At 53.2% G+C, this 25,270-nt stretch overlaps 1 protein-coding gene across 3 annotated transcripts in view; it reads left to right on the plus strand.

Annotated features, from left to right (window-relative positions):
* The window catches only part of MGLL (monoglyceride lipase), a 101,988-nt gene that overhangs the window by 21,189 nt on the left and 55,529 nt on the right, over positions 1-25,270 (plus strand). For all 3 annotated transcript variants that reach the window (XM_056129542.1, XM_056129541.1, XM_056129540.1), the window contains exon 3: positions 19,101-19,207. In XM_056129542.1, coding sequence (XP_055985517.1) covers positions 19,101-19,207 — 107 coding nt within the window. The remainder of the gene's footprint in view (positions 1-19,100; positions 19,208-25,270) is intronic.

Below are 25,270 nucleotides of genomic sequence, written 5' to 3' on the forward strand. Positions count from 1 at the left end.
ACCCCAGCCCACCAATCCTCTCAGCCAATATGGCTTCCTGAGACCCCTTTGGGGGGATTGTCTCCTCACGGACCACCCTTCCTTCAGAAAGTTTCTGTCCCATCTCCGGCTCCTTCCCAAAGGCCTTGGGGAGCAGCTGGTGGTGAGCGTGGGGCCCGGTGAACCCCAAAGCTCTCAAGCATTGTTCTATGGTCAGACTGTGGAAACCCCCCCAGGCCTCCTCAGAACGCTCCCACTTGCCCTGGTTGGTCAGGTGTACCCCCCCCACCCCCCAGCGCCTTTCTTGGTAGCTCTCGGAATGTCCTGGCCAGCCGCCGTGGTTGGCTTTGACTCAGCTGGCTTTTACCTCTGAGTCTATTTTGGGAGGAAACGTTATTCTCACTCAGGAAACCAGTGTCAGGCACCACGAAAGACCAGGTGACCACAGGCAGACCCGAGCCTGCGCCGAATTCGGGCTTTGCTCAGAAAAGGTCCAGGCGATCTCTCTTGACGTCCTGAAAATAGACATTGGCGGGTGCTGGGGGGAGATCAAGGACAGGGCAGCAGCTCTCGGAAACTCCCACTGATGCCACGGGGAAGAACGGGCAGACCCGACCCAGGAGTCAACCTTGTCACCCTCCTCTACTCTCATGCTCTCATGCCAGGCTGTCGAACCTCTCCTGGCCCCTTGGGACACCCCTCCTGGAATCTGACAGCAAGAGTCTACCTATAGCTGGGAGTTCTGCGCCCTGGAACTCATCAGGCCCAAGAACTGTGGTTCCGTTTGGGCCATCCCGAGACCAGCGGTCCTGTGGGTTTTGTCTTTGTTGCGCGTGTCTGTTGCAAGGCCTCCCTGGGGGTAGCTGGGAGCAGAAGAGTCCCAGATCAATGACCCCAGGGTGCGGGGCGCAGTTTGCCCTGAGTCGGGGTGCAGTTAGAAGCGAGAACATCTCTCTTGCCTCTGTGCCTTCAGGTTCTCTGGGCACCTCGCTGTTGGCAGCAAGAACAAACAGATCCTCTTCTGTGTGGTCAGAAAGACTCTGGCAGGGAGATGGTTTCAAGGGCTAGAACGCATGTCCGGCCCATGTGAGGCCCCAAGTTCAATTCCCGGTACTAGGGATTGTGTCCTGTGTCCCCCACAGCACTGAACCCAAACAGCACTACATCGTCAGGTCCACAAAGCCCATCTGAGGATCACCAGGAGCAACCCCTGACCCTTCCCCTGCATCTCTTGAAACCTTTCCCCACCCCCACCCCCAGAAAAAAATGATTCCAGGTTAGAGGTCAGAGGTCTTTTCACCCAGAAATTGAGTTCACCCCTACATCTGAGGTGAAGCGAAACCTTTGCTTTTCTTTTCTGTAATCTCGGGACAGCTGTGCAACTCTTCATTTATGGGTCATTCTGGGAACCCCAGCATGTGTCCACTACCCTTTCGCGATTTCTAGAAGGCAAGTTCCAAAGGTCATTTGGGATGGTGGCCTCCTCGGAGCCCTTGGAAGAAAAGCCCTGGGTCTGAGCCGGCCATGGGTCGGGTTGCCCAAGGGGGGCCATGGAGAGATGAGGCAGCTTAAGGAAGGGGCTTCATCTCCCGGCTTCTCAACAGGCTCTGGGCTGAAGAATCACCAACTCGTTCCTGAAAGCCTCTGCACACCCCCCATCCCCCACCTCCTGCCCCCGCAGCCCGGCCTGTTTCTCTGAAGCCGGAGATGTGGAAGGAGATGTGGAATCATCGTTTCCACGGAAGTTTCTAACTCAGTTTCTGGAAGGCAATTAGGGCCTCACCCTCCGCGGGAACTGACGTGCGTGCTTGCAGGAGCGAGGGAAGACTCGAGCGAGGTCATTAAGCTTCATCAGGATCCACTTCTGCTCATTAGTGCGTGGGGGCAGCTGGCGCCCAGGCCGCCGAGTACTGCTGCCAACAGAAGCGTGGGCCCCGCCACACCTTCCTGCAGCCGCGGGCATGCGCTGAAGTGAAGGGTGTCTCCCTGACCACCCCCCTGACCCTGGGTCTCAGCTGGGCTTCAGCTGGCCCCTAGGAAGCCAGTGTGCGTGGTGAGGGATGGAGCAGGGTGCCCCCCAACTAGAGGCGAGAAAGATGTTCCTTGTGCCTTGAGGTTCCCTGGGCATCTCACTGTCGACAGCAAGAACAAACAGATCCTCTTCTGTGGGGTCAGAAAGACTCTGGCAGGGAGATGGCTTCAAGGGCCAGAACGCATGCCTGGCCCAGCCCAGGCTGGGGGTCGGGGTGAGGTGGGGGACGAGGATTTCAGGAACGAGAGGGTGATTCTTCAACCCAGAGCCGTCGTGGGCTGTGAGGAGTCGAGAGATGAAGCCCCTTTGTTAAGATGTGTCATCTCTCCAACAGCAGTGTTGAACTGGATTTCATCCAGATGTGTCCCTAGAGCCAGGTTTGGGGATTGAATTTGAGTCGACTGTGTGCAAGGCAAGTTCTTTACTGGCTGTACTATCGCTCCAGTTCCTGCTTGTATATTTTTATTTTTCATTTAAAGGGCCCTCCCGTTGATCATCGATTTGCTCGAGCGGGCCCAGTAACGTCTCCATTGGAGACTTTGTTGTTACTGTGTCTGGCATATCGAATACTCTCGGCAGCTTGCCGGGCTCTCCGAGAGGGGCGGAGGAGTCGAACTCGGGTCGGCCATGTTGGCTGCGTGCAAGGCAAACACCCTACCCGCTGTGCTATATTTTTAAAATATTTTTTGTTTGTTTTTTGCTTGGGGGGGCCACAACTACTGATGCTCAGGGGTTAGTCCTGGCTCTGTACTCAGGAATCACTCTTGGCGGTGCTCAGGGGACCATATGGGATTCCAGGGATTGAACCCTAGTAGGCCGTGTGCAAGGCTACTGCCTTACCCGCTATACTATCTCTCTGGTCCTAATTTTTTACATTTTTATTTTTAAAAAATTTATTTCCACAGGTCGCTTAGTTATTTTTATTTATTGAATCATTCTGAATTACAAAGTTACAAAGTTACAAAGATATTTACAGTTACAAAGATATTTACAAAGTTACAAAGATATTTACAGTTGAGGTTTTCTGGCCTCTTTGATGGAAATTTTTTTTTCTTTTTTTTTATTGTGGGGGGCGGGGTAGGGAGTGGTGGTCTCCCAAGCAGTGCTCAGGAGTCTTCGTGAACCCCACCTGAGATTCTCAGCCAACCCAGTCAGCAGTTTAAAGCCAGGATCCGGGGGCTGGAGCGATAGCACAGTGGGTAGGGCCTCACACGTGGCCGACCCGGGTTCGATTCCCAGCATCCCATATGGTCCCCTGAGCATCATCAGGAGTGATTCCTGAGTGCAGAGCCAGGAGTCAGCCCTGAGCATCGCCGGGTGTGACCCAAAAAGCAAAAAATAAATAAATAAATAAATAAAAATAAAGCCAGGATCTGAAGCTGGGACTTCTGGAAGACAGAGTCTGTCCCTCTCTTTCTTGCTAGTTGTGGGTGGCCAGGGTAGGCTGCTGGCTGGGAGGTCTCCCTACTGCCCAGTTATTCAGAAATTCCTTTCGTCTCGCTCCCTTCCTCAGCATGGCCCCTTAGGTTACAGTCCAGCGCCTACAGCTGCCCCGTTGCCGTTTCTGTGCTCCAGACCAGGGAAGGGAGGGAGAAAAACGTAAAGCTAGTCCATTGGTTCGATAAACGTTCTCTAAGGGCGTAGGGGAAACGCTTTCGTCACCTTTCATTGGCATAAGTGAGTTCCGTGGCCCTTGCTGAGAGGGAGAAAAGCTGGGAGAAGACAGTCTCCACGCCGGCAACCACATCCAAACCAGACTCTCCTGGCCGTGGAGGTGGAGGGGAATGGAGTTGAGGGTGCTTCCTCTGCCACTGGCCCTAGAGACTGTCCCTTCGGCCAGGAGGGCCAGTGCTGACCCACCGCAAGGCGAGAGCCCTCTGCGTGCTTTCCCATCACACAGGCCTCTGGGTATTTGTTTCTGGGGAAAGAGGAATGAACAAATAAATAAGAAACTAGTTTTCTATTTTGTTTTCTGCTACATAGCTGAGTGGTGAGTAGTTTGGGGTTCTTCTCTGTCTCTGCCTCATCGAGAGCGGAGACACGGGCTGTGGAATGAAAGGGAACGGGGTCCACTCAGACTTCCTCTATCCACACACTCCCATCAATTGAACCCACGGACCTGGGCCGGGGTCACTGTAGTAACATCCACTCGTCGGCCTGGTCCCAGAGAGGCCGGTGTGGGAGGGCTCTGAGACGTTCTAGAAGCTCCCGAGACCACAGGCCCAGGAGGGGTGGAGGTGCTGGATCTTCTACAGAGAGCAGGAGACAGGATCGGACACCGGGAGAGACATAGCTGGTGCCTGATCACTAGTCACCAACCTCGGCACTCTGGGTGTGTTCCTCCCTTGGCGAAATCAATGCCAAGACCCTGTGTGTCAGAGGCTCCTGGGAAGGGCCCGTGGGGATGTGACTTAGTGGGGTTTCCTCCGTGGGAGAAATGCAGCCCTTAGGGTTCCAGCCAGAGTTTGCTTCCCCCTGGGGATTCTGCTCTCGGGGGCACGGGAGGCTGCCCTGGGTTCATCCGGGCCATGGAGGGGAGTTCTTGCCCCCCACTTGCTGCCTGCTCTCATGCCTCCTGGCTGGGCCACGTCACCTATCACCTCCACTCAGCATAGCCACCCATGCCCTCATGGGCCTGCTGGGAAAGGGCCCAAACAAAGCCTCCTCAGCGGGGCACCGGCCAAGAGGGCGGGCAAGGCAGGGGAGAGGGCAGGCAGAAGTGCGGGGCTGAGACCGAGTGGGTGCAGTAGAAACCTGGGCTTGTGTCACCATGCAAATACTGGGAGAAGCCAGGGACAGGGTGTCCCTCTGGAGGGCAGTTGGTACCATCCAGGTCTGGGGTAATAAGGGCCAGGGTGGGGCCAGAGGGAGAGGAAGGACCCAATGGGAGCAAAGTGAAGACTCAGTGGAGCCTGGCAGCAGGCAACGCTGGTCCCGGGTTCCTGCAAAGGGCAGGCTCAGCCAGGCAGTGAGAACCAGGCATGAGTCCAAACCAGCCTCAGGAGCCAGAGGGGTGAGTCACCACATCCACTCAGTCACACACAAGCTAGCCAGGCACCCACCTTTGCCATCGCCACCCAAATTCTCTGCCTGATGCCAAACTGCTTTGGTGCTGGGTAGGAAACGTTTTTTTCTCTAAACCGGACGAGACTCACCAGCGAGCTTGCTAGCAGCCTCTCAGTAAAAGGCCTTGTTCTGAGGCGGGAAGAAGGAAAGTTAAAGCTTGGGTTGTTTACTGGTCGCTGAGGTCCAGGAAACAGGTTAGACCAGCTCAGACTCTGAGTGGAACACAGCCCTGGAATGTGAGGGCCTGAGGGAAGTGCGGCTGGTTCTGGTGGATTCCCAGGAGGACAGTGTCGCCCAACAGGTCCTGAGGATTGCAGGGTGAGAGTGTGTAGGAGCTTCCCAGCTCGGGGAGAGCTTTGTGAACAGGCGGAGACATAAGCAAGACCGTCCCCGGCAACACACATGTGATAGATACACTGGAAACAGTCCACATGTCCATCTGGGGAGGTGGGGGGGGGGGGGAGTTTGAAGTCTAGACGTGACCCACCAGACTCAAACAGAATACTAGACAGTCATGAAAAAGGTGCCGCTGTGCATACCCACTTGTGGATGAGATCCCGAAGCAAATGGAGTATAACAACCCAGACTCAGCTCAGGTGCTTAAGACATGTTTGTATTTTATGGAAGTTCACACACAGGCAGAGCAAATCTTTGATTACCAACGTGCTTAGAAGATGAAGCTTTGAAGCCAAGCAAGGAAAAGAGCGGCACAGGCAACAGACTTCAGGGCAGCACCTGGGGATGCCACTCTGGTGATGTTCAGCCTGCAGGTGTTCACTTTGTCATAATCCTTTAACCTGCAAGGACCCTTCCGAGATGAGAAATCCCTAGTGGCCAGACTGTTAGCACTGATTGGAGTACTTGGCTTTGCCGCTGGGCTGAGGCTTATTGGGAAGGCTCTCCAGGGCCAGCTAGCAATGTTTCATTCCGGGCTGGGTATTCATTTCATTCCAGGCTAAGACACTCGCTTTACATGCTGCTGACCCAGTTCGAATCCCCCTGGCACTGGAGATGGTCCCTAACTGGAGTAAACCCTGAGCACTGCTGAGTGTGGCTTGTTCCCCCCTCAAAAAAAAAAGTTTAATTCTGGTTTTAATTTTATGCTGCCTTGCAAATCTGGAATGTTATAGGAAATCAGTGGTATTTGGAAACGTGGTATCTGGCATATACGTTGTAGACTGAAATCAGAGAAGGATCGTGCTGCTCTGAATCCTTTTGCCCGGGTTTCTGCTTTTATTTATTTATGGATTTAGGGTCATACACAAGGTATTTAGGGCTGACTGCTGGCCTGCACTCAGGAATCACTCCTGGCAGGCTCTAGGGACCATAAGCGTTGTTGGGGATTAAATTTGAGTCAGCTGTGTGCAAGGCAAGTTTCCTTCTGGCTGTGCTATCGCTCCAGTCCTCGCTTTTATATTTTTATTTTTCATTTAATTTTTAAAATATTTTTGTTTGTGTTTTGCTTAGGGGCCACAACTACTGATGCTCAGCGCTTACAGGCTCTGCAGTCAGGAATCACTCCTGGTGGTGCTCAGGGGACCATATGGGATTCCAGGGATTGAACCCTAGTAGGCTGTGTGCGAGGCAACTGCCTTATCCACTATACTACCTCGCTGGCCCTAATTTTTACACCGTGAATTACAAAGTTACAAAGATATTTACAGTTGAGTTTCAGGCATACAGTGTTCTAACACCAATTCCTTCACCAATGCCCCCAGCTAATTATTTTGACCATTTTTATTGAGATAGCATGTTTCACAATTCTGTTTTTGTTTGTTTGTTTGTTTGTTTGTTTGTTTATTTTTTGGAGAGAGGCAGGGTTCACATCTGGCAATGCTCAGGGCTTACTCCTGGCTCTGCACTCCGGGGTCACTCCTGGTGGTTCACAGGGGACTATATGGAGTGCTGAGGATTGAACCCTGGTTGGTTGCAAGCAAGGTAAATGCCTTCCGTGCTGTACTATGGCTCCAGCCCTACCCACTGTACTATCTCTGTGGCCCCCGGTTATACTTCTTATCCACACATCATTCCAACACCACATCCATCACTAGAGGGCTGGCTTACCCCCACCAGTGTCCCAAGGGCCCCTCCCAGCCACTCCCCCTCATCCCCAGGTTAAGCTCAGTTCTGCAGACAGATTATCTCCAAAATCTCCACGATTTCCATTTTTAGAGGTCTTCCAAGCCAGAAAATAAATAACCTGAGTGCGGAGTCGGACAAAATTGAGTCCTGAGACATTGTTTTATGTTGAGGACACGATAGCCTCTGCATTAAGGGGACATTTGCCTTTGCTTCCAGAAAGCAAGGCTGAGAAGGCGCGTAGGCCTGGCTGCACTTGGCTCAGGTCTCTCCAGGGATCCATCACACGGCATGCAGGGGTGGGAGCCTTCAGAGGAGAGTGTCTGAGGCCCGGGAATGAAGGTCTCCAGCCAGCGGAGGGCATTCCGGTCGGTGTCCTCTGCAGAGAGACGGGCCTGGCGGGGAAGAGGCGGGGTAGAGAGGACGGTGCTGACGAGCACAGTGACAGGTGCATGAAGCACCCGCCCCCACCCCCACCCCACAATGTCTGGTGAGAGCATGGCCTCATAAGCGTCTCTACTGCTAGCCCTGACTGCAGGCATTCCAGCTACACGTTCCCGGGAGTCTCTGCAGAGGGCAAAGCCCCCGCCTTCCAGAACCTCCCCGCCCAGGCGTCCCAGCCACCCAGGGGAGCCGGCAATGATAAGTGCCCAAAGAGAGATGTTAGCAGGCTGATAAATGAGGTGTTAAAAATGCATCCAACTGTCTATCCCCTGTCTGAAGCTCGTTGGTGCTGGATTTGCTTTTGCACATTTATATGGAAATACAGCTCTGCTGTGGCTTGTCATTTTCTAGCTGAATAACTTCAGGGCAGGCCCGCTTTGGAATTTAATTATCCTTCTAGAGGGAGGCCTTTGCGAAGGCTCAGTGCTCAGAAAGTGGCATGACTCTGGACATCTCGTGAGCCATGTTGGGGCCCCTTGGGCCCCCGTGTCTCTGTCTAGGGGATCTTTGGACAGCCAGGGAATGAACACAGGCTGGTCTCGGATCGTCCTGGTGCCTGTCATGCCGAGGGCTGCCGATCTCACCATCTGCTGCCCACTTACCGAAGGGTTATTTTGAGCCACACCTTGAGGCTTAGCTGTGTGTTCATGGGTCACTGTGGGAAGCGGTCGGGCCATATGGGTTGCCAGGGAACCAACCAAGCACCTTACCTGCCGGACTATCTCTCCAGCCGTAAACCAGAGATACTGAAGCCAGATCTCTTTAATCCGACAGTACTTCCAGTGAGAAACTCCGAAGAAATACTAAAGACACTGCAGTGAAGTATGGGCAGCTTACATGGTCAGTGCTGGCGGTGTTGTCTTAGGGGGGACATTTGGGCATTCACAGAACCTGCTTTTTCGCAACTGCAGCACGGGGCAAAAATCTGTGACAGGGCCATCTGTGGTATTGTGAAAGGCTCAGAAGCGCCCTGGGGTTCAGCAGAACAGGGAGCTGTGATTGATTAGGAATGTCTGCTCTGAGTGCAGAGCAGAAGGATGTGGTCCAGGCAGCCGGCATCTGCCCTGGGATTGCTCCTTGCACCCTTCTGGGTCCAGGCCCTGCCGGGGGCTGCCTCAGTGATGCATGCCAATCTCTGTCAGCAACTCCGGAAGGGGGATGTGCTGTTCTTCTTATGGGAAAAACGATGCTAAGGTGTTGGAAACACGATCGAAATGCTGCCTCCGTTTTGGTTGAGTTCTTCTTACCATGCTAAGTTGTAGCTAGACATTTATAAATAAACTATAAATAAATTATAAATGCAGGCATTCGATCAATGCAGAGGGGAAGAACTGGGCAGGCCATAGGCACTGGTGTTCACTAAGGTAGTGACCAGCTGGGAAAATTCTGTGTTTTTTTTTGTATTTTTCCATTTTCTAAAGTGACCCATATTCCTTTTCCAAACGTATTTAATTTATGTGTGTGGGTGTGTGCATCTTTAAAAATATTATATATGTGGAGAGATGGTAGCCTGCTTTATTTTTTTCCTACTTCATAAATTCACCAGGAACATTAATTACTTCTCCCTGGTATGATCTTTAGTTGCTATATAAGGGTATTCTAACCCTTTTTGCTTCAGAGACTGGGGACAAGGACCCTCTCAAGCCCCTTCTCAGCATCCAGCCCTGATCTTCTCCTGAAGGGAGAGCCAGTGGGGACACAGCATCTGCTGTCCAAAAAGACTGTAGACCAAGAAGGGGGTCCTCCTGAGGCATCAGAGATGTGTCTTAGGAACTGGTGTTTAGAGACTTTTTAGTAACTTCCTTCAAGACCCAGAAGAACTTTGGTGCCTATAGAGTAAGAAGGGTCTTGACAAGAGGGAGGTGATTCACATCCAACACCGTTCCTTGGGTATCAAGCTTTTGCAACTGGGACTCGGCTTACCCCAGCACTCACGGAGACACTCAAGACAGAATGTCGGGGGTCAGAGAGATAGTATGGAGGTAAAAGTGAAGGGACTTGCACCATCTGCAGCCATGACCCTGGTTCGAATCCCTATACTACATGTGGTCCCCTAAGCACTGCCAGGAGTAACCCCTGAGTACTACTGAGAGTGGCCCAAGAGCTGAAAAAAGTGTTGTCATGATGGTGGCAGTGCTCAAGTGTGACAACTGAACTGTGGCTGGAGGGGTCCCTGAAGGCAGCAGGCTGTCTCCACAGGAAGTTCTCAGACCCTAGAAGACCGGGATGGGTGCACGGATGAGCTCTCATACTTTCCAGAAGCGAGATGTGGGAGCCAAGCGTGAAGGGTCCACTTACATTGTTATTGTCTTCAGTCTGGGGGAGCCTCCTGGTAGAGTGCGGCTGGGGGTGGGGGGGCTTTGCTTCGTCAAAAAGGGGAGGACGAGGGATTTCATGGATGTGCTAATGTACACGAGACTTGCCTCTCGGGGACCCCAGCAGTGCTGTCCTGTGGTGACCTGGAGGTGCAGGGGCCTTGCCCACCATGGCCAGGTCAGCCTTGGGTCCCCTCAGAGCAGGAGGAAGCGTCTGGATCTCACATAGGACTTGGCAGGGGCATGTTTGGGAGAAGATCCGGGGGTGTGGTCAGCGCTTCTTTCCTGCTCCCAGGACTTCGTGACCTCATCCCTGCCACTCTGCTGAGCTGAGTTTCACCCTTTCACATGCAGTCTGCTCTTGGGCACCCCGATTCCTGGGAGCTGTCCACACCACTTGGCACCCCTCATTCCCCTCCCCTTTGGACCTCATGGTAGCCCCATCTCCTAACCGAAGGCTGAGCATCAGTGCAGATAAGGGGAGTGTCTCTGGTCAAGAGATGTCAAGAAATTTAATGGAGACCCGGGGGTGCAAAATAGTCAGTGGGGCTGAAGGAGTGGTTTGTGGGTCTCCTAAAAGTGCCCTTGTTGGTCTCTATCTTCTCTGAGTCACTTCCTTCTGCCTTTCCTGGCTCCATTTATCCATCCATTTCTCCAATCATCCATCCATTCTCCATCCATCCATCCATCCATCCATCCATCCATCCATCCATCCCTTCATTCCTTCTGGCCCATGACAATCTGTATTTAAGGGATTCAATTCATCCTTCCATCCATTCACTCACCATCATCATCCATTCATCCATCTATCCATCCTTCCATCCATCTATCCACCATCATCCATCCATCCACCATAATTCATCCATCCTTCCATCCATCCACCATCATCCATCACCCATCCATTCCTTCATTCTTCCCTCCATCCATCTGCTCATCCATCTGCTCATCCCTTCATTAATTCCACACAAATGGCACTGAGCTCTTGCTGGCTTCTGGGGTCAGGACCCCAGGATGAGTAAAGGAAGCTTGGCCCAGGACTCCAGGAACTCAGAATCCTGTCCCCTGGACTGGCCTGGATTAGAGAGGTAGGATGTGCTGCAGACACAGCTCGGGAGCTGGGAGGGCTTTGGGGCTCATCCAGACATGGAGGGTGCTGTATTGTGTCAACTCCTGGGCCTGAAAAGAGGCAGTGTGGTGGACAGCCAGGTGACCTTCTCTGGTCTGGGGGAAGGGGGATGGGGCAGGAGACCAGAGGGTTAAACGGTCAGTCTAAAGGGTTTTGAGGCACCACCTGACCATGCCCTGTGGCATGACGACACGGCAGCGTCTTCTCTGCATACAGAGCATGAGGGTCCAGATGCCAGGGCTGGCCTGGTTGGACTCAGGTTCTCCTGGGTTCAAAACTTCCTGGCTGGGCCACCTCCAGCAAGCTGGTCAGCCTCTCTGGGCCTCCCTCTTTTCACTTATAGAATGGGGGGGAGGGGGAATAGTCCATTTCCCAGGTGGTTGTCAGGATTAAGCGTCCCTATGCCTGAGGTCAATATCCGGTCAAAGTAAACATCTGCCATGGACATTGACCATTCTGTACCGGCCTCCTTCCTGCTGGGCTATTTTCTATAAATTCTCTCAGTCTGTCCTCACAAAGACCCCCAGAGATCAGTCATGATTGCTCTGTGTCGCCAAGGCTGAGTGTATGGGTGTTTCTGTCCCTGGCATCTCAGGCGCCTTCACGGGGCACCTTCTGTTTCCATCTTTATTGGACAGCGAGGGGTGGAGTCCTGGCACTTGGCATGGAGGGTGGGGGGGAGGGGCACAGCTACACCTGTGGTTCCCCCCAGGTCCCCTAGAAAAGGCCTCATAGTCGGCCCACATCATCCGCCCTGAGCTCCTGACAGCCGGAGGACCTGGTAGCCAGCAGGGCGGTGGCTGCATATCAGAGGCCAACAGCAGCAAGCAGGCTCAAGAAACTGTCCCCAGAACTGGCAGGCACGTGCTGTGTCCCCTGCATTTGGAGAAACTGTCGGCGATCTCGCCCACCCTGCCGCCAGAGATGCTGCATCATCCAACCGTTCCTCTGTCACGTGAATGGCTCAGTTCCCCCAAATACCTCGTGGCTTCTGGCCAGTCCTTAGTGAGATAAACCCCCCACCCCAACCCAACCTCCGTTTCCTTAGCTGGGCTCAAGAAGCCTCACACTGCTCACTCCAGAGCAGGGCAGGGGTCGGATGTGATCTGCTCGGAACCCACTTGGTGTCTGATAGATCGCTGACTCAGCCTGCACAGACAGAGAGACAGACGAGTGAAAGTGAAGGAAGTGCACCTTGGGGAGCACTCCCGGATGGAACTGTATGAACCTTGGGTGAGGCTGGGGTAGAGCCACACCCGGGAGAGACTAAATGGGATTTTAAGCTGCCTTGGGCGGGAAGGTGGACAGAGACTAGCGGAAGCGGTGGGCTGTGATCTGTAGGGGGTCCGTGTGAGAAAGCACAGAATGTTGCCTGGTGGCTTCCTGTTGCCAGGTGGGCCATAAGTCCTATCTCCCACGCTGGGGGCAGGTGATCTTTGATTCTGGGGGTGTCACTATTTCATCCCCCAGTCACCATTTGGTCCCGTGCGAACCTTACAGTGTCCACCTCCTGTGAGTTTTCACAACACCACAAGGAGATAAAAGATAAAGGGTTGAAAGGGTTGGAGGCAACTCCCAGCCACCAAACACCACCACGGCATCCTACCTGCATGCGGGCCCACCACCGCCACCTTTCTTTCTACCCTTTATCTTCTCTTTTATTATCTGGAGAACCTGGCAGGCTACCAAGAGTATCCTGCCCACACAGCAGAGTCTGGCAAGCTCCCCATGGCATGTTTGATATGCCAAAAACCAGTAACAATGATGGGTCTCATTCCCCTGACCCTGAAAGAGCCTTGAATGTGGCAGTTTCTAAAATCTCAGGGCTAGGATGAAGGAGACGTTACTGGTGCCTGCTCGAGGCAATCGATGAACAACAGGATGACAGTGATACAGTGATCTTCTCTCTTGTGGTATTGTGAGAACTCACAGCTGGCATCCCTGGGCCCATCAGTCCCTCGTTGGGACCCTGCTCTTGGAGTGCCAGGAACTAAGGGCAGCTGAGGCTTAAGTCAAGTAAATACTGATGCCTAGGAGTAAACATTATTTTGGAGTCAATTAACTCCCATGTTACATAGCATAGCATCAACTGTCTTCCTGTGTCTATACAAACAGGACATTGCTAAACAAACCATACAAATGACATAAAGGAAAGAGAAAAGCGATATAGGTTATTAGTTGTGCCTCAGTTGCACTGTTGTGGGAATGGCTCAGTAAACCTTAAGCTCCCTGTGGGAGCAGCAACAACAACTCAGTATTATCCAATAATCCTCCACTGCCGGGAAAGAGATGCAGGAGCCTCACTCCAGGGGTGTGTGAGTGCAGCTGGTGCAGGCCCCAGCCAGGTGCTCAGCGCAGAGGAAGGAGGATGTACCTGGGTGGGGGGAAATTGATATGCCCTCAGGAGAGATCTGACACCCTGCTGGCATCCAGACTGTTCCCCGCCACCCTTCCAGGGTTCCTGCTTGGGGACTGTGGGGGAGCCCCATGAAGGTGCCGCCCCTCTGGTGGGCTGTGAGGGGAGAGAGGCAGAATGACGGGTTGCGAAGACCAAGGCCCCCATCTGCAACTGAGTCTTGGGGGTCACCCTCACAGGCCTTCCCTCATCTCCACCCAGAAGCCCTGCGGGGAGGTGCCCATTTCACAGATGGGGAAACAGAGACCCACAGAGATGCAGGAATCTGCTTCCAGGAGAGCTGGAGCACAGACCAGGCTTCAACCCACCCAGGGGCTTGTTAGGGGCCGGGCATGGAGCATTTGCTCTTGGTGCCCTTGGCGAGGCTGGAGGTGGGGTTACCCCTACATCACAGGTGGGCAAAGTGAGCCCCAGAGAGGCCAGTCCTTTGCATGAGGACGAATCATAAAGGGGTACGCCAGCCTCTGGGGACGGGATGCTGCGTCTCCTCACACCTGGGCAGGGATAGCCCAACCCCAGCTGGGGAACCCAGGGAGGTCTGAGGTGGCTTCCTCTCCAAGCTGAACAGGCTTCCGGGAGCTGCCCCAGTTCCCCGGCTAGATGCCAGGCAGGCCATCTGCTCCTGGAGCTGGGCCCCCCACATCCTCCTCCCCTTGCTCCTCACTGCCTTTCCCTAGAACCACTGGCCCCAGCTGGCTATACAGCTATTAAAGAAATTTCCGGACAATATCATCTCTGCTGGCCTTTTCTGCAACCTGATTTTTGCCACCCTGTGTGTGGCCACCCCCCACTCCACCTCCCATTCTTGCCACTGCACTTGGTCAACCCTGCAGAATAGCTCTGGTGAGGATGGGCAGAGCACAGTTGCCCTGGGCCCCTGAGAGGTGCCCGGTCACTTTCCACACGGCTCCCAGAATGGCGTGGGGCTGCGTCACCCCCAGAGTCCTTTCTGTCACTGCCCTGAGCTCCAGAAAGCCACCCCAGGTCACCGGCTGGCTCTGACCGTCATCCCCGCCCTGCAAGCACGCCTCAGCCAAGCCAAGCCACCTCCTCCCCAAAGCAAAGTCCCAGCTTCAGGGCCTTGTCTCTGGGCATGTCCCCAAGCGGTGCCCAGCCACGCCGTCTCTGTCCCCTTCCCTCCTCTCCCCGCCAACCCTCCCATGCAAACGACACTGCCTGTGCCAGTGGCCCATGTTACGGGTCCCCTGCACTTCTGCTGCGCCTCCCTTCTTTCCACTTGGTTAGTGGTGCCAAGGCGGGGTCAGTGCTATCTGTCTGTCTCCATGTGGTGCCCAGGGCCCGGCATGAGGATTTCCGGACCATCTTAGTGCAGGCAGAGTAGGTCCCACCATGAGCATCCAGGGGGGCTCCAAACCAGATGGCCTGGTCTCCAGAGTTTGCTCTCTGTTCTCGTACTCCCAGCAACGGGGGTGCTTTATTTGCCCGGCATCTGGGTTCCTCGGTGCTGTTTGTTTTCAGAGCAGAAACGCAACCGCAACCGTGTTATCGTGCAAGGCCCCAAAGGAGAAGTTCACGCCCCGCAGTGAAAGTCCCCCCTGTGAAACCTTCCTACCCCCACTGACAGCGAGCCTCTCCCCGAAGATCCCAGACACATGGACACACGGCTCAGAGAGGGCTGGTGGGAGGCCGAGGAGAGGAGGAAGCAGAGGACATCTCAACTTTAGTCTTAGGGTACAGGCAGGGCATAAACAGAGGTGCTGGGGCGGCTGCCATTGTGGGTGGGGGCGGGGAGAGGCCTGAGTGTGGCTTTATGTCCTGAATGGCACAAAGCCGTGGGAACATGCGTGCCAACCCGACTTGCAGAGAGACCCCCTCCCCCGCCCTTGCGTGTGACCTCCAAACCAGCAGAGTCCCCGTCTGTGAACACATCCTACCTACCCTCCACCCTCGCTGGCGGTTTTCTTGAGGATGTGGTCAGTGTCAATGGGACGAATGAGAATTTTAGCACATGTGGATCTGAGATCCAGAGGAGAGCTAGAGATGAGTTCCCGAGAGCCAAGCACAGATTGAGTCTGCCCGCAGGCACTGCAGGCACTGCGGGCGGCAGAAGACTCAGGTCCGAGGCTGCCAGTGGGAGTGGGTGGGCCTGGCTGTGGACTGGTACTGCAGACCAGCCGGTGCATACCTTTCCCTCTTGCCAGCTTCCTGGGGGTGTTCAGGGACCCGGTGCTAATAGTTGAATTCAGCTGTGTCAAGAGAGTTGTTCACACCATGAAAATTGGCCAACGCTATCAATCAGGACCTCACTCCACTCCCCACCCCCCCAGCCTGATTGATCATTAAACAGCTCATCCTGCACCCCACTTGGTTTAGCTGAGCCCCAGAAAGGGAGCCCAGAGTTCCTGGACCGAGGGGGGAATCTCAGAGAGGCAGCCGGCTTTGTTCTGTGTGTCGTAGCGTCAAGTCTCTGGAGGGTTCTAAGTGGATAGGATAACATGATTTGATTCTCACTTTGCCAGCCAGGTTCTGCAAAGCAAAGGCCTGGGTACGGGGTGTGGGGTGTGTGTTTGGGGTGGGAGCAGGGGAAGGGGAGACAGTGACTAGGAATCATGGTCCAGGCTGAAGCTGAATTCAGGGGATTAGCTGAATTTGGGAATTAGAAACTCATGCTTGCTGGCAGCAGCTTAAGACCTGAGCAACGCCGGGGGTGGGAGGGTGGGGGTCAGTGGGCGGGAATGACATGCTTGGCTGAATCTTCAGCTACTGCCCATCTCTGCCACCCTTGGGGGGAAGGGGAGTGTCCTGAGGGGTCTGATTTGCCCAGGGCTGCTAACTCCACCCCCACCCCATCACCCCACCTCTGCAGAGCTGCTCCTGAGTCCCCCAGGTAGAAAATGGGCTCCTAAGTGGCCATGAGTCTCCCCACTGAGATGGTCAGTTCTCGCCTCTGGTCAGTTCCATGGGGCATCTGGATGCTGTCAGTCCCCCAGTCCCCCATCCCCCAGTTCCAAGCCACACCTCAGAACCACAGGAAGCATTTCCTGCCCCAAACAATTGAAGCCAGTGACGTGAAAGCTTTCCAGGGCTGGCCGCCAAACCCGAGGGCCTTGGATCAGAAGAAATGGATGTAGGAAAGAGGCCAAGGTGCCTTCCAGGTGGGCTCTGTGACAGGCACTTCCTGGCCCAGTGGCCAGGCCTTTGCCTCAGGGAGACCTTGACCGCAGAGAAGCCTGCCAAGGCCTGACCACTCATTGTTAACCAAGGAGGCATGAACCAGGAGCGGCCGTGCTCCCGGGGCTGCCTGTGTGCTGGGGCCATCCACCCTGGGTGCACATGTGAGAACCCCTGTTCTAGGGGTTCCGACTGTACCCCCCAAGGACCTGGGAGAGAACCCTCTCAGCTGACCCTGGCAAAACTGAGCAGATGTGGCTGGCAGTTAGAGCACTCAAGAGAGTGGGAAAGGGCCAGGGAGACAGCTCCCAGGGGTGCAGCGTGTGCTTAGCATGTGGGGAACCCAGCCTTGAGCCCCAGAACTTCAGGGGGTCCCCAAGCACCTTCTGAGAGTCAGGGCTGAGCACCATTGGGAGGACACCACCACCACCACCACCAATGAAACCCAACAATAGACTATTTGATCCTTGGTTTTTTTTTTTTTCCTTCCTTTTGTTTCTGGTCCACACACCTAGCAATACTCCGGGAATACTCTTGGCTCTGTGCTAGGGGGCAGGAAGGGAATTATCGCCAAGGATCGTATCAGGGCTATGTGTGAGCTCAATCTGCTGAGCCACCTCTCTGTCCTTGTCTTCTCAGATTTCAGTATCCTGAGTAAGAGCACTGTGGGGGATGCTGATGCTTACAGAGATGATTAGTAACCTTGCCTTAGTGTGAACCAAGTAAATAGGTGTATAGTAGATGCTCAGTGAAAGGGCAGCTGCAGTTCCCCCTCTCCCCATCTTCTCCTCAGCCTCTCAGGTGGCAGTAACTGGTGCGACTCCCAGCACCCAGTGCACCTGCCTGTCTGCCCCAGCTTATAGTAAGAAGGGCGCCTCCCACAGCCTCAGGCTAAAAATATGAATCTGGACATTGAACAATCGAAATGTCTTCTCCTGACACCCTGAGGGGCCAGTGCTGGGTGGTGGAGCAACTACTATGGGCCCTATTGTCATGGGAGCTACGAGCAGTGTTTGAGTGGCCAGACCTTCTCGAAGGTTCCGGTAGTGTCTGAGCACATGGCACAGCTCTGCTCTTTGCTCCTGGGGCTTCTCTTACAAGAATGTTAATTAAAAAAAAAATAGAGCTACTTATTGTGAAACCTCATGACCATCGCCATGCATTCTGTTAATGTGCCCTCCATGAGCTAATCGCTAAAATAAAGTGACTCTCTCTGGGAGGAAAGAAAGTGTAAGGCTGGCTTTGGAAGGAAGGGAGGGGCGTGCTGGATGGAGAACAGGGAAAGAGAATGAAAGGCGTGAACGTGGTGCAAAGGCTAGCTGCCTCTGGGGGGGCCTGAGTGTAGAAGTGAAGAATTCCACATGGAAAAGGAAAGTTGATGTCGGTGAAGACAGTGGCTGAGTGGTTTCCAGCCTGCCCCGTCCACTAACAGCTGCGAGTAGTAGCAGCGGGAAAAGATGGTGATGCAGTGCCTTAAGCATCCACCAATCCCAGAGCGCAGAATACCCAATGACTTGGACAGCGCAGCACAAGAGGAGATAGAGGGAAGGAGGTTTCAGGGCTCAAACAGTAGCACGGGGACACAGATCCTGCATTCATGGGGCTCCCCTCTAGGCGTGGAAGAGGTGGAATCATCCTGAGCTCTGCCCAAGTGGCACAGACAGCCCTGACCAGATAATGACTCTATCTCCTTTGGCTCTGGAATCAATTCTGGTTGGTCCCAGTTTCTTGGCTTGAGTCGTGTCCGTAGGCAATCACTTTCTAAGGTAAATTCTGATTGGTTCAAGTTGGCGTGGCTTGAACCACATGCTTGGCCCTCAGCCAATCACTTTCTGGGGTCAATTCTGATTGGTCCAATTGACTTGGACTTGAATCACATGCTTGTCCCTCAGCCAATCACATTCTGGGGGGGGCAATTCTGATGCTCCAATTGACTTGGCGTTGAGTCACATGCTTGTCCCTCAGCCAATCACTTTCTGGGGTCAATTCTGATTGGTCCAATTGACTTAGACTTGAATCACATGCTTGTCCCTCAGCCAATCACTTTCTGGGGTCAATTCTGATTGGTCCCAGTTGACTTGGGCTTGCGTCAAATGCTTGTCCCTAAGCCTAGCATTGGCTAGGACCGTAGTGGGCTCTGTGTGGTTTAGGCTGGGTAGCAGGTTGAGAGGAGATTGGCACCCAGACAAGACCAGCCCCTTGCCAGTTCTTCTACTGGGAGAGTTAACACAAATTAGCTCCTGGCATCCTCACAACCCTGTCCTGGGAGATACTATTAACTTTAGTTTCCGGATGAAGAGACTGCACCTTGAATCTTCACAGGGTGGGTACCATTGCCTGGGATCACAGTCAGGATGTGGGCTCCAACTTGTGACCCCCACAGCCCAGGAGTAAAATCCTCTATGTTAGGGTGCTGGGCCCACAGGTCAGTGTCCAGTTCTTGGCCGATATCCCGGAAGCTGCAGCCTCGCCCACTTCCTCATTAACCTGGCTCCCCTCTTGCCCCTGCAGGGCCCTGGTTTTCGTATCTCACGGCGCTGGGGAGCACTGCGGCCGCTATGACGAGATAGCTCAGATGCTGGTGGGCCTGGACCTGCTGGTGTTCGCCCACGACCACAGTGAGTACCCCCACGGCTGCTGGCCTGGGCCTGACAATGTGGGGGCTCTCATCTCTGGCCTTTCTCAACCTCCCCCTCTTTCTCCTCCTCCCCTTCCAATTTTCTTCTCTGATTCCTGCCATGAGATTGGGAAAAAATATTCTCCATGGGACATTTGTTTGGGGAGGAAAAAAAGAAAGATGGTATTATGTAAACCCCAAAATATGTCAGACCAGCAGTTTCTGTTGAGTCTGGGATTGAATGCCGACTGATTTGAGGCTTGCACTGAAAATACCAGAGTCGGAATATTGTTTATATAAGGACTCGCCCCAGGCCCAGTAATCCTCTCTTAGACTTATAAAGCAATTTCTGCACAAAATAGGCCCTGGTTTAGTCCCCAGGGACTTCAAATGCATGTGGTGGAGGCAGAGCAAGAACAGCTGAAGCCTCAGCAAGCCACGAGCTGGTTACAGAGCATTTCAAACCGGAACCGTCTGTGCCTCCAAAGGCCAGTCCCTGGAAAATCCCAAATACACACATGCACAAGAGCATACAACAGGCACACACATATGTCCACAGCACATGCATACGGACACACGCAGCAGCCCCCCACGCCAAGTTTGTGATTCAAAAGAATCCAAATAGCATTGTATTTTAAAGGCAGTTCCACGACCCAATTCTGAAGGGTCTTCCTGCATGCCTTGATGACATTCCCCGGGGCTGGAAGGGGCTCCCCCTTAGATCCTGTCTGGTTTAGCAGTTTTACAAGGAAACATTCCCTGCGGATGAGCTGAGCACTCTCTCCACAGCTCACTGCAGAGACACAGCAGCCTGGCCCCAGTCCAGAAACATTGCTTCCCTTTGATCTAATTCGAAAGTGGATAATTAAGTGATGCTGCGGAAAGAGGGAGAGGGGAACTGTGACAGGACTCGCGGGTCCTTGTGGAAGGGAAGGAACGTGGTCTCTGTGCAGAGAGACACTCAGGCCAGCCATCAAGAGCTCTTGGAGACACTCTGCCTTCAGAACTGCAGATCTGGTTTCTCGAGAGTCCTGGGTTGGGCGACTGTGCAGGTATCCCCTGCTTCTTTATGGCAAGTGTGTTCTTCTGTGCCCTGTTAGGAACTTAGAGAAGTCATATTTGAACAGCGACATTTTCCTTATTTGTTTGCTTATAGTTACAAAGTTGTTTATGGTTAAGTTTAAGTCATACATTGTTTCATTTTTAACCCCAGCACTTTTCACTGCCCCCCATAAAGATCCAAGGCAGGATTCACATTTTGTTTGCATTTGTCACTGGTAAAATTTGTTGCACTCTGGGGTCAGAGCCATAGTACAGCCAGGTAAGGCCTTTGTCTTGCACGTGGTTGACCCAGGTTTGAGACCAGGTACCCCCAATCCCTGCCAGGAGTGATCCCTGGATACAGAGCCAGGAGTAAGCCCTGAGCACCACCAGGTGTGACCCCAAAACAAATGGTATGAAAGGAATGTCCTGAAAGAAAAGTTTATATTGACATCCTTTCTTCTTTTTTTTTTAATTTTTATTAGTGAAACACCATGAGGTACAGTTGTAGACTTATAAGTTTTTGTGCTTGGGTTTCAGTTATACAGTGATCGAGTACCCATCCCTCCACCAGTGCCCATTCTCCACCACCAATGATCTCAGAATCCCTCCCACCCCTCCTTCCCCCCATCCCATCTCACCTCTGTGGCAGGGCATTACCTTTTGTTTTCTCTCTCCTTTTGGGTGCTGAGGTTTGCAAGAGGCATTGAGTGGCAATCATGTTCAGTCTATAGTCTACTTTCAGCATGCTTCTCCCATCCTGGGAGGATCCTCCCAACACCCTTTACTTGGTGTTCCCTTCTCTATCTGAACTGCCTTTTCCCCTAGCATGTGCGGCTGGCCTTCAAGCCAGTGAACCTCCTGGTACTTATCTCGACTATTCTTGGATGTTAGTCTCTTATTTTGTTACTTTATATTCCCCAGATAAATGCAATTTTTCTATGTCTGATAGACATATCTTTCTGATTCATTTCACTTAGCATGATACTTTCCATGTGGTATCACTTGTCTGTAAATTTCATGACTTCATCTTTTCTAACAGCTGCATAGTACTGCATTGTGTAGATGTACCAAAGTTTCTCTAACCAGTATATTGACATCCTTTCTGAACTTGTTTTGCTCCTTCACTTTTTTCAAAAGCCTGTGGGCACTGGGGAGATAGCTCAAGGGCGGGGGGAGGGGGGAAGCACATGCCTTGAATGTTTGAGGTTTGCTGTGGGATCCTCATCCCCTTTGCCACCCAAACACTTCCAGGTGTAGCCCTGGTGGTCCCACAGGGCCTGAGCAGCGCCCAATCTGCTTACCTGAGTACAATCCCATTAGCTGGGCGAGTGTCACTACAAATGACCCCTGGGTTCCCCAGGAGCAAGCCCCAACAAAGAGAGAGAGAGAGAGAGAGAGAGAGAGAGAAGGAAGGAGGCAAGAACGGAGGGAAGGGAGGAAAGAAGGAATGAAGGAAAGAAGGAAGGCCTACATTAGCCCCTTTTTGTTAACCAATAGAAATTCAAAGAGAATTATTTTTGTTTTGAATATAAACATCAAGAGGTCAAAGTTTTGTCCAGTATTGACTTAGTGGACTGGGCCTGGCACATTGATATCCAAAGCAGGGGGCGTGGCCTTGCCCGGGGCGTGGCCTAATAAGAGGGTGTGGCTTCGCCCAAGGACCGTGGCCACGCCCCTTGCCCAGGGGCGTGGCCTTTACTGCTTTTACTAAAGAAAGGTTCGCATTGTTTAGACTTTACATGTTGCCTGCTATGATTCAGTGGGTTACCTTTAGGATCTTACCTGGCAAGCTACCGAGAGTATTCGATATGCCAGACACAGTAACAACAAAGTCTCCAATGGAGATGTTACTGGGCCCGCTCGAGCAAATCGACGATCAACGGGAGGGCCTTTACTTTTTACTTTACTTACCTTTAGGATCTGGGAGTAATTAAAAAAAAAATCCAGTGTAAATGAATGGTCATTGCTTCTTGATGCTGCTTCAGCTTTCGAAAGAATTCCTCTGCCTACTACCCTTCCGCCGGTGGAGGAACCTAGATGATCAAAGACTGAACCCAGAATTCCCATTTTCTGAGTTCGGGCTTTTGCTTGTCTGTTTGGATGGGACAGGTGAGGGCGGGGAGGTCTCCCAAGCAGCTCTCCGCAGACCCAGGGGCCACTCCAGGGATACTCAGCCTAACCAGGCCCTGGATCAGTGATAGAGCCCTGAAATACTGTACAGCCAGGTCACCCATCAGGGCTCAGGGGCCCCCAGCTCTGCACCCCACAGTACGAGCGGGAGTGTGGGGCATGCCCTAAGGTGCCAGGGCATTGCGCATGCAAGGCATGATCCCTCACCCCCAAACTATCTCCCTGGCCCCTCCTTGATCTGTTCTGCTTCTTGGTGTCAGTGACCCTCTTGTCAAATGCCCATGGCCAGAACCGTGGGGGCAAGGAACTGTTGCTTGCCTTATTTTGCCGCTGGAAACTTTGAAGAACCAACATGTCTAACATTTTTGTAGAGATCCTCCCAGTGATGTTTTTGTGGGGGCTGGGAGGCTGGGGCTGGGGTCATTCTGGGTCATGTGAAGCTCATAGTATGGAACTCTGGCCCAGGAGTACTCAGCTAGACCCTGGGTGTTGGGGGTGGGGGGTCACGGGGTGCTCAGGAGCCAACTCAGAACCTCGCACATGCCATTCTACCACTTGAATGTTTCCCCCTGGCCCTGAGTAGCGGAGTTTAAAGGCATCATTTTCAATATAAAGGTAGAAAAGAAACAGCCCACCCACCACCTCTTGGCGTTTCCAGAATAGCATCAAACATCGAGGCTGGTTTGCTTTCAGTTATTTTTCTAAATATAATGAAATAAATATAATGAAAGCGGTCATTTATGTTCACCTGCATTAAAGGCGGTGATTTATCGTCTTCTTCCAATGACTCATGGAAATCTCTCGGGCAAGTGCCTAAGAGAAGTGCTTTATCAAAGAAATGAATGCATTTGAGAGTGTGTGTGACTTTTATTGTCTACAGGTGGAAGGAACTCTGGCTGGCTTGGCAGGAGAACACTGAGGAGGGGGTGTTGAGCTGTCCCTCTGGAGATTTTTCTTGAGTGTTTGTTGTTTGTTTGTTTGTTGGCCTACACTCGGCAGTGATCAGAGGCTACTTCTAGTTTTGTGTTTAGGGATTCACTCCTGGTAGTTCTGGAGAACAAGCCCAGGTTAGCCACATGCAAGGTAGTGCCTTCACCCCTGTACTATCTCTTCAGGCCTGGGAGGAACCTTCTGTAGGCTGGGGAAGTGGACATTGGTGGCTAGACCCATTCCTGGTCCTTCTGGCTGAAAAATGTCATGTTGCGAGTGAGGGGTTTCCACTTGGAGCTGCTAGCGAGCTCTTTTTCTGCTGTGTGCACAGTCGGGTTTCATACTGGACATGAACACGTATGAGAGATGTGTGGACTTGATGGTTTCACGGCTGGTGTCTGCAGCCTGGACAGCAGAAGGGTCCGCCTTGAGCACCCGGGTCCCCAGTTTCATCCCTCTGCCTTTGTAAGTGTGGTGTGTCAGTGCCCTGATGAAGCAGCTTCCGGCCACACACAGAGCTGCGTACACAGGACGAGAGAGAATGCTCTTAGAGGGTGCAGTGGAAGCCCCTTCCCCATGCGCCCTCCTGAGTCCACTTCCAGCCACAGTGTGCGAGGACCTGAGCAGGATGTCCATGAGGCCCTGCTCGGGACCAGCGAGGCCAGGGCTGTGAATGGAGGGCCCCAGTAGTCCTGGCCTCTCACCGTGCCCAGCCAGGTTGTCTGTCTGACCTGCAGAGGCTGCTGTGAGGGGTGGGAGGAAAGCGTGGGTGTGGAAATGCTTCTCCAAGAAAACAGCTGCATACAGAGAAGTCTTTGCTGGTTTCTACACCCAATTTCCAGATTGGGAGGGTGTCCCCACCCAGCGGTGCTCAGGGCTTACTCTCGGCTTTGCGCTTAACATTCACTCCTGACAGTGCTCAGGGTGTCGTCCGCAGTGCTGGGGACTGAACCTAGGTCAGCTGCATGCAAGACAAGTGCCTTAACCCCTGTCCCCTCTCTCGGCTCTGTCAGTTGGAAGTCAGGTCACCTGGCTGTCGATGAGACAGGGATCTCTAGACCGTGGTGGGCGTCTGTACATCTCAGCACAGTGCCTGGTGGACCGTGGCGCCCAGAGCAGGGCACGGGGAGGGTGGGTGTCGTTTCACTGGGTCTCTCAAGTTTCACCTCGGAACCTTACGGAATTATCTCCTGGGTGTGTGAGCAGCTTTCCAGCAACACGTGTGCTGATGCCAGGCTCTGAGGCAGTTGCTGTCTGCCCGGTCCCATGAATGCCTCATGCACAGTCCCACGAATCCTCACAGAGGCGGCTTCTGTGGTGCTGCGTTCAAAGGCGCCTTTTTCTCCTGGCAGCAAAGCCCTCCCAGCCGCTGCCAGGTGGTTTGTCGGGACCTAAGAAGCCAGCCACAATAGTCTAATGTGCAGAAGCGTTTTCATCCCCCTCGACACATACCTCCAGATGGGAGGGAAATGAGGGGTAGAACACAGCAGAAGGAACCAGGCTCACCTCAAGAAAACGAACCTTTCTTGGGACAGCCTGGCAGTCACAAGCTTCTCTCACTGGCCAGCACTGCCCCAGACAGCCACCCCTCGTGTCAGGGGCAAAGCCGTTCCTCACACAGAAAACCAGCCACTGGCATCAAGGAGCTTTCTGCAGGGGAAAATTTTGTTGGGAGGCACCAGGCTGGGATAGCAGCAGAGCCTGTGGCAGAGAACACCCGCCTGAGGGGAAGGCCCAGAGGGGTGCTCAGGGACCCCAGGAATCTGGACTAGGAGGCCCAGGTCAGTGGGTATGGCATTTGCCTTGCATGCAGCCGACCTGGGTTCAATCCCCGGTATCCCATAGGGTCCCCCAAGCACTTCTGGGAGTAATGCCTGAGTGCAGAGCCAGGAGGAACCCCTGAGCATCGCTGGGTATGACCCCAAAAGCAAAATAGATAAATAAGTAAATAAATTAGAAG

The sequence above is a fragment of the Sorex fumeus genome, unplaced genomic scaffold (genome assembly GCF_029834395.1).
Source record: "Sorex fumeus unplaced genomic scaffold, SorFum_2.1 ptg000072l, whole genome shotgun sequence".
NCBI classification, from domain to species: Eukaryota; Metazoa; Chordata; class Mammalia; order Eulipotyphla; family Soricidae; genus Sorex; species Sorex fumeus.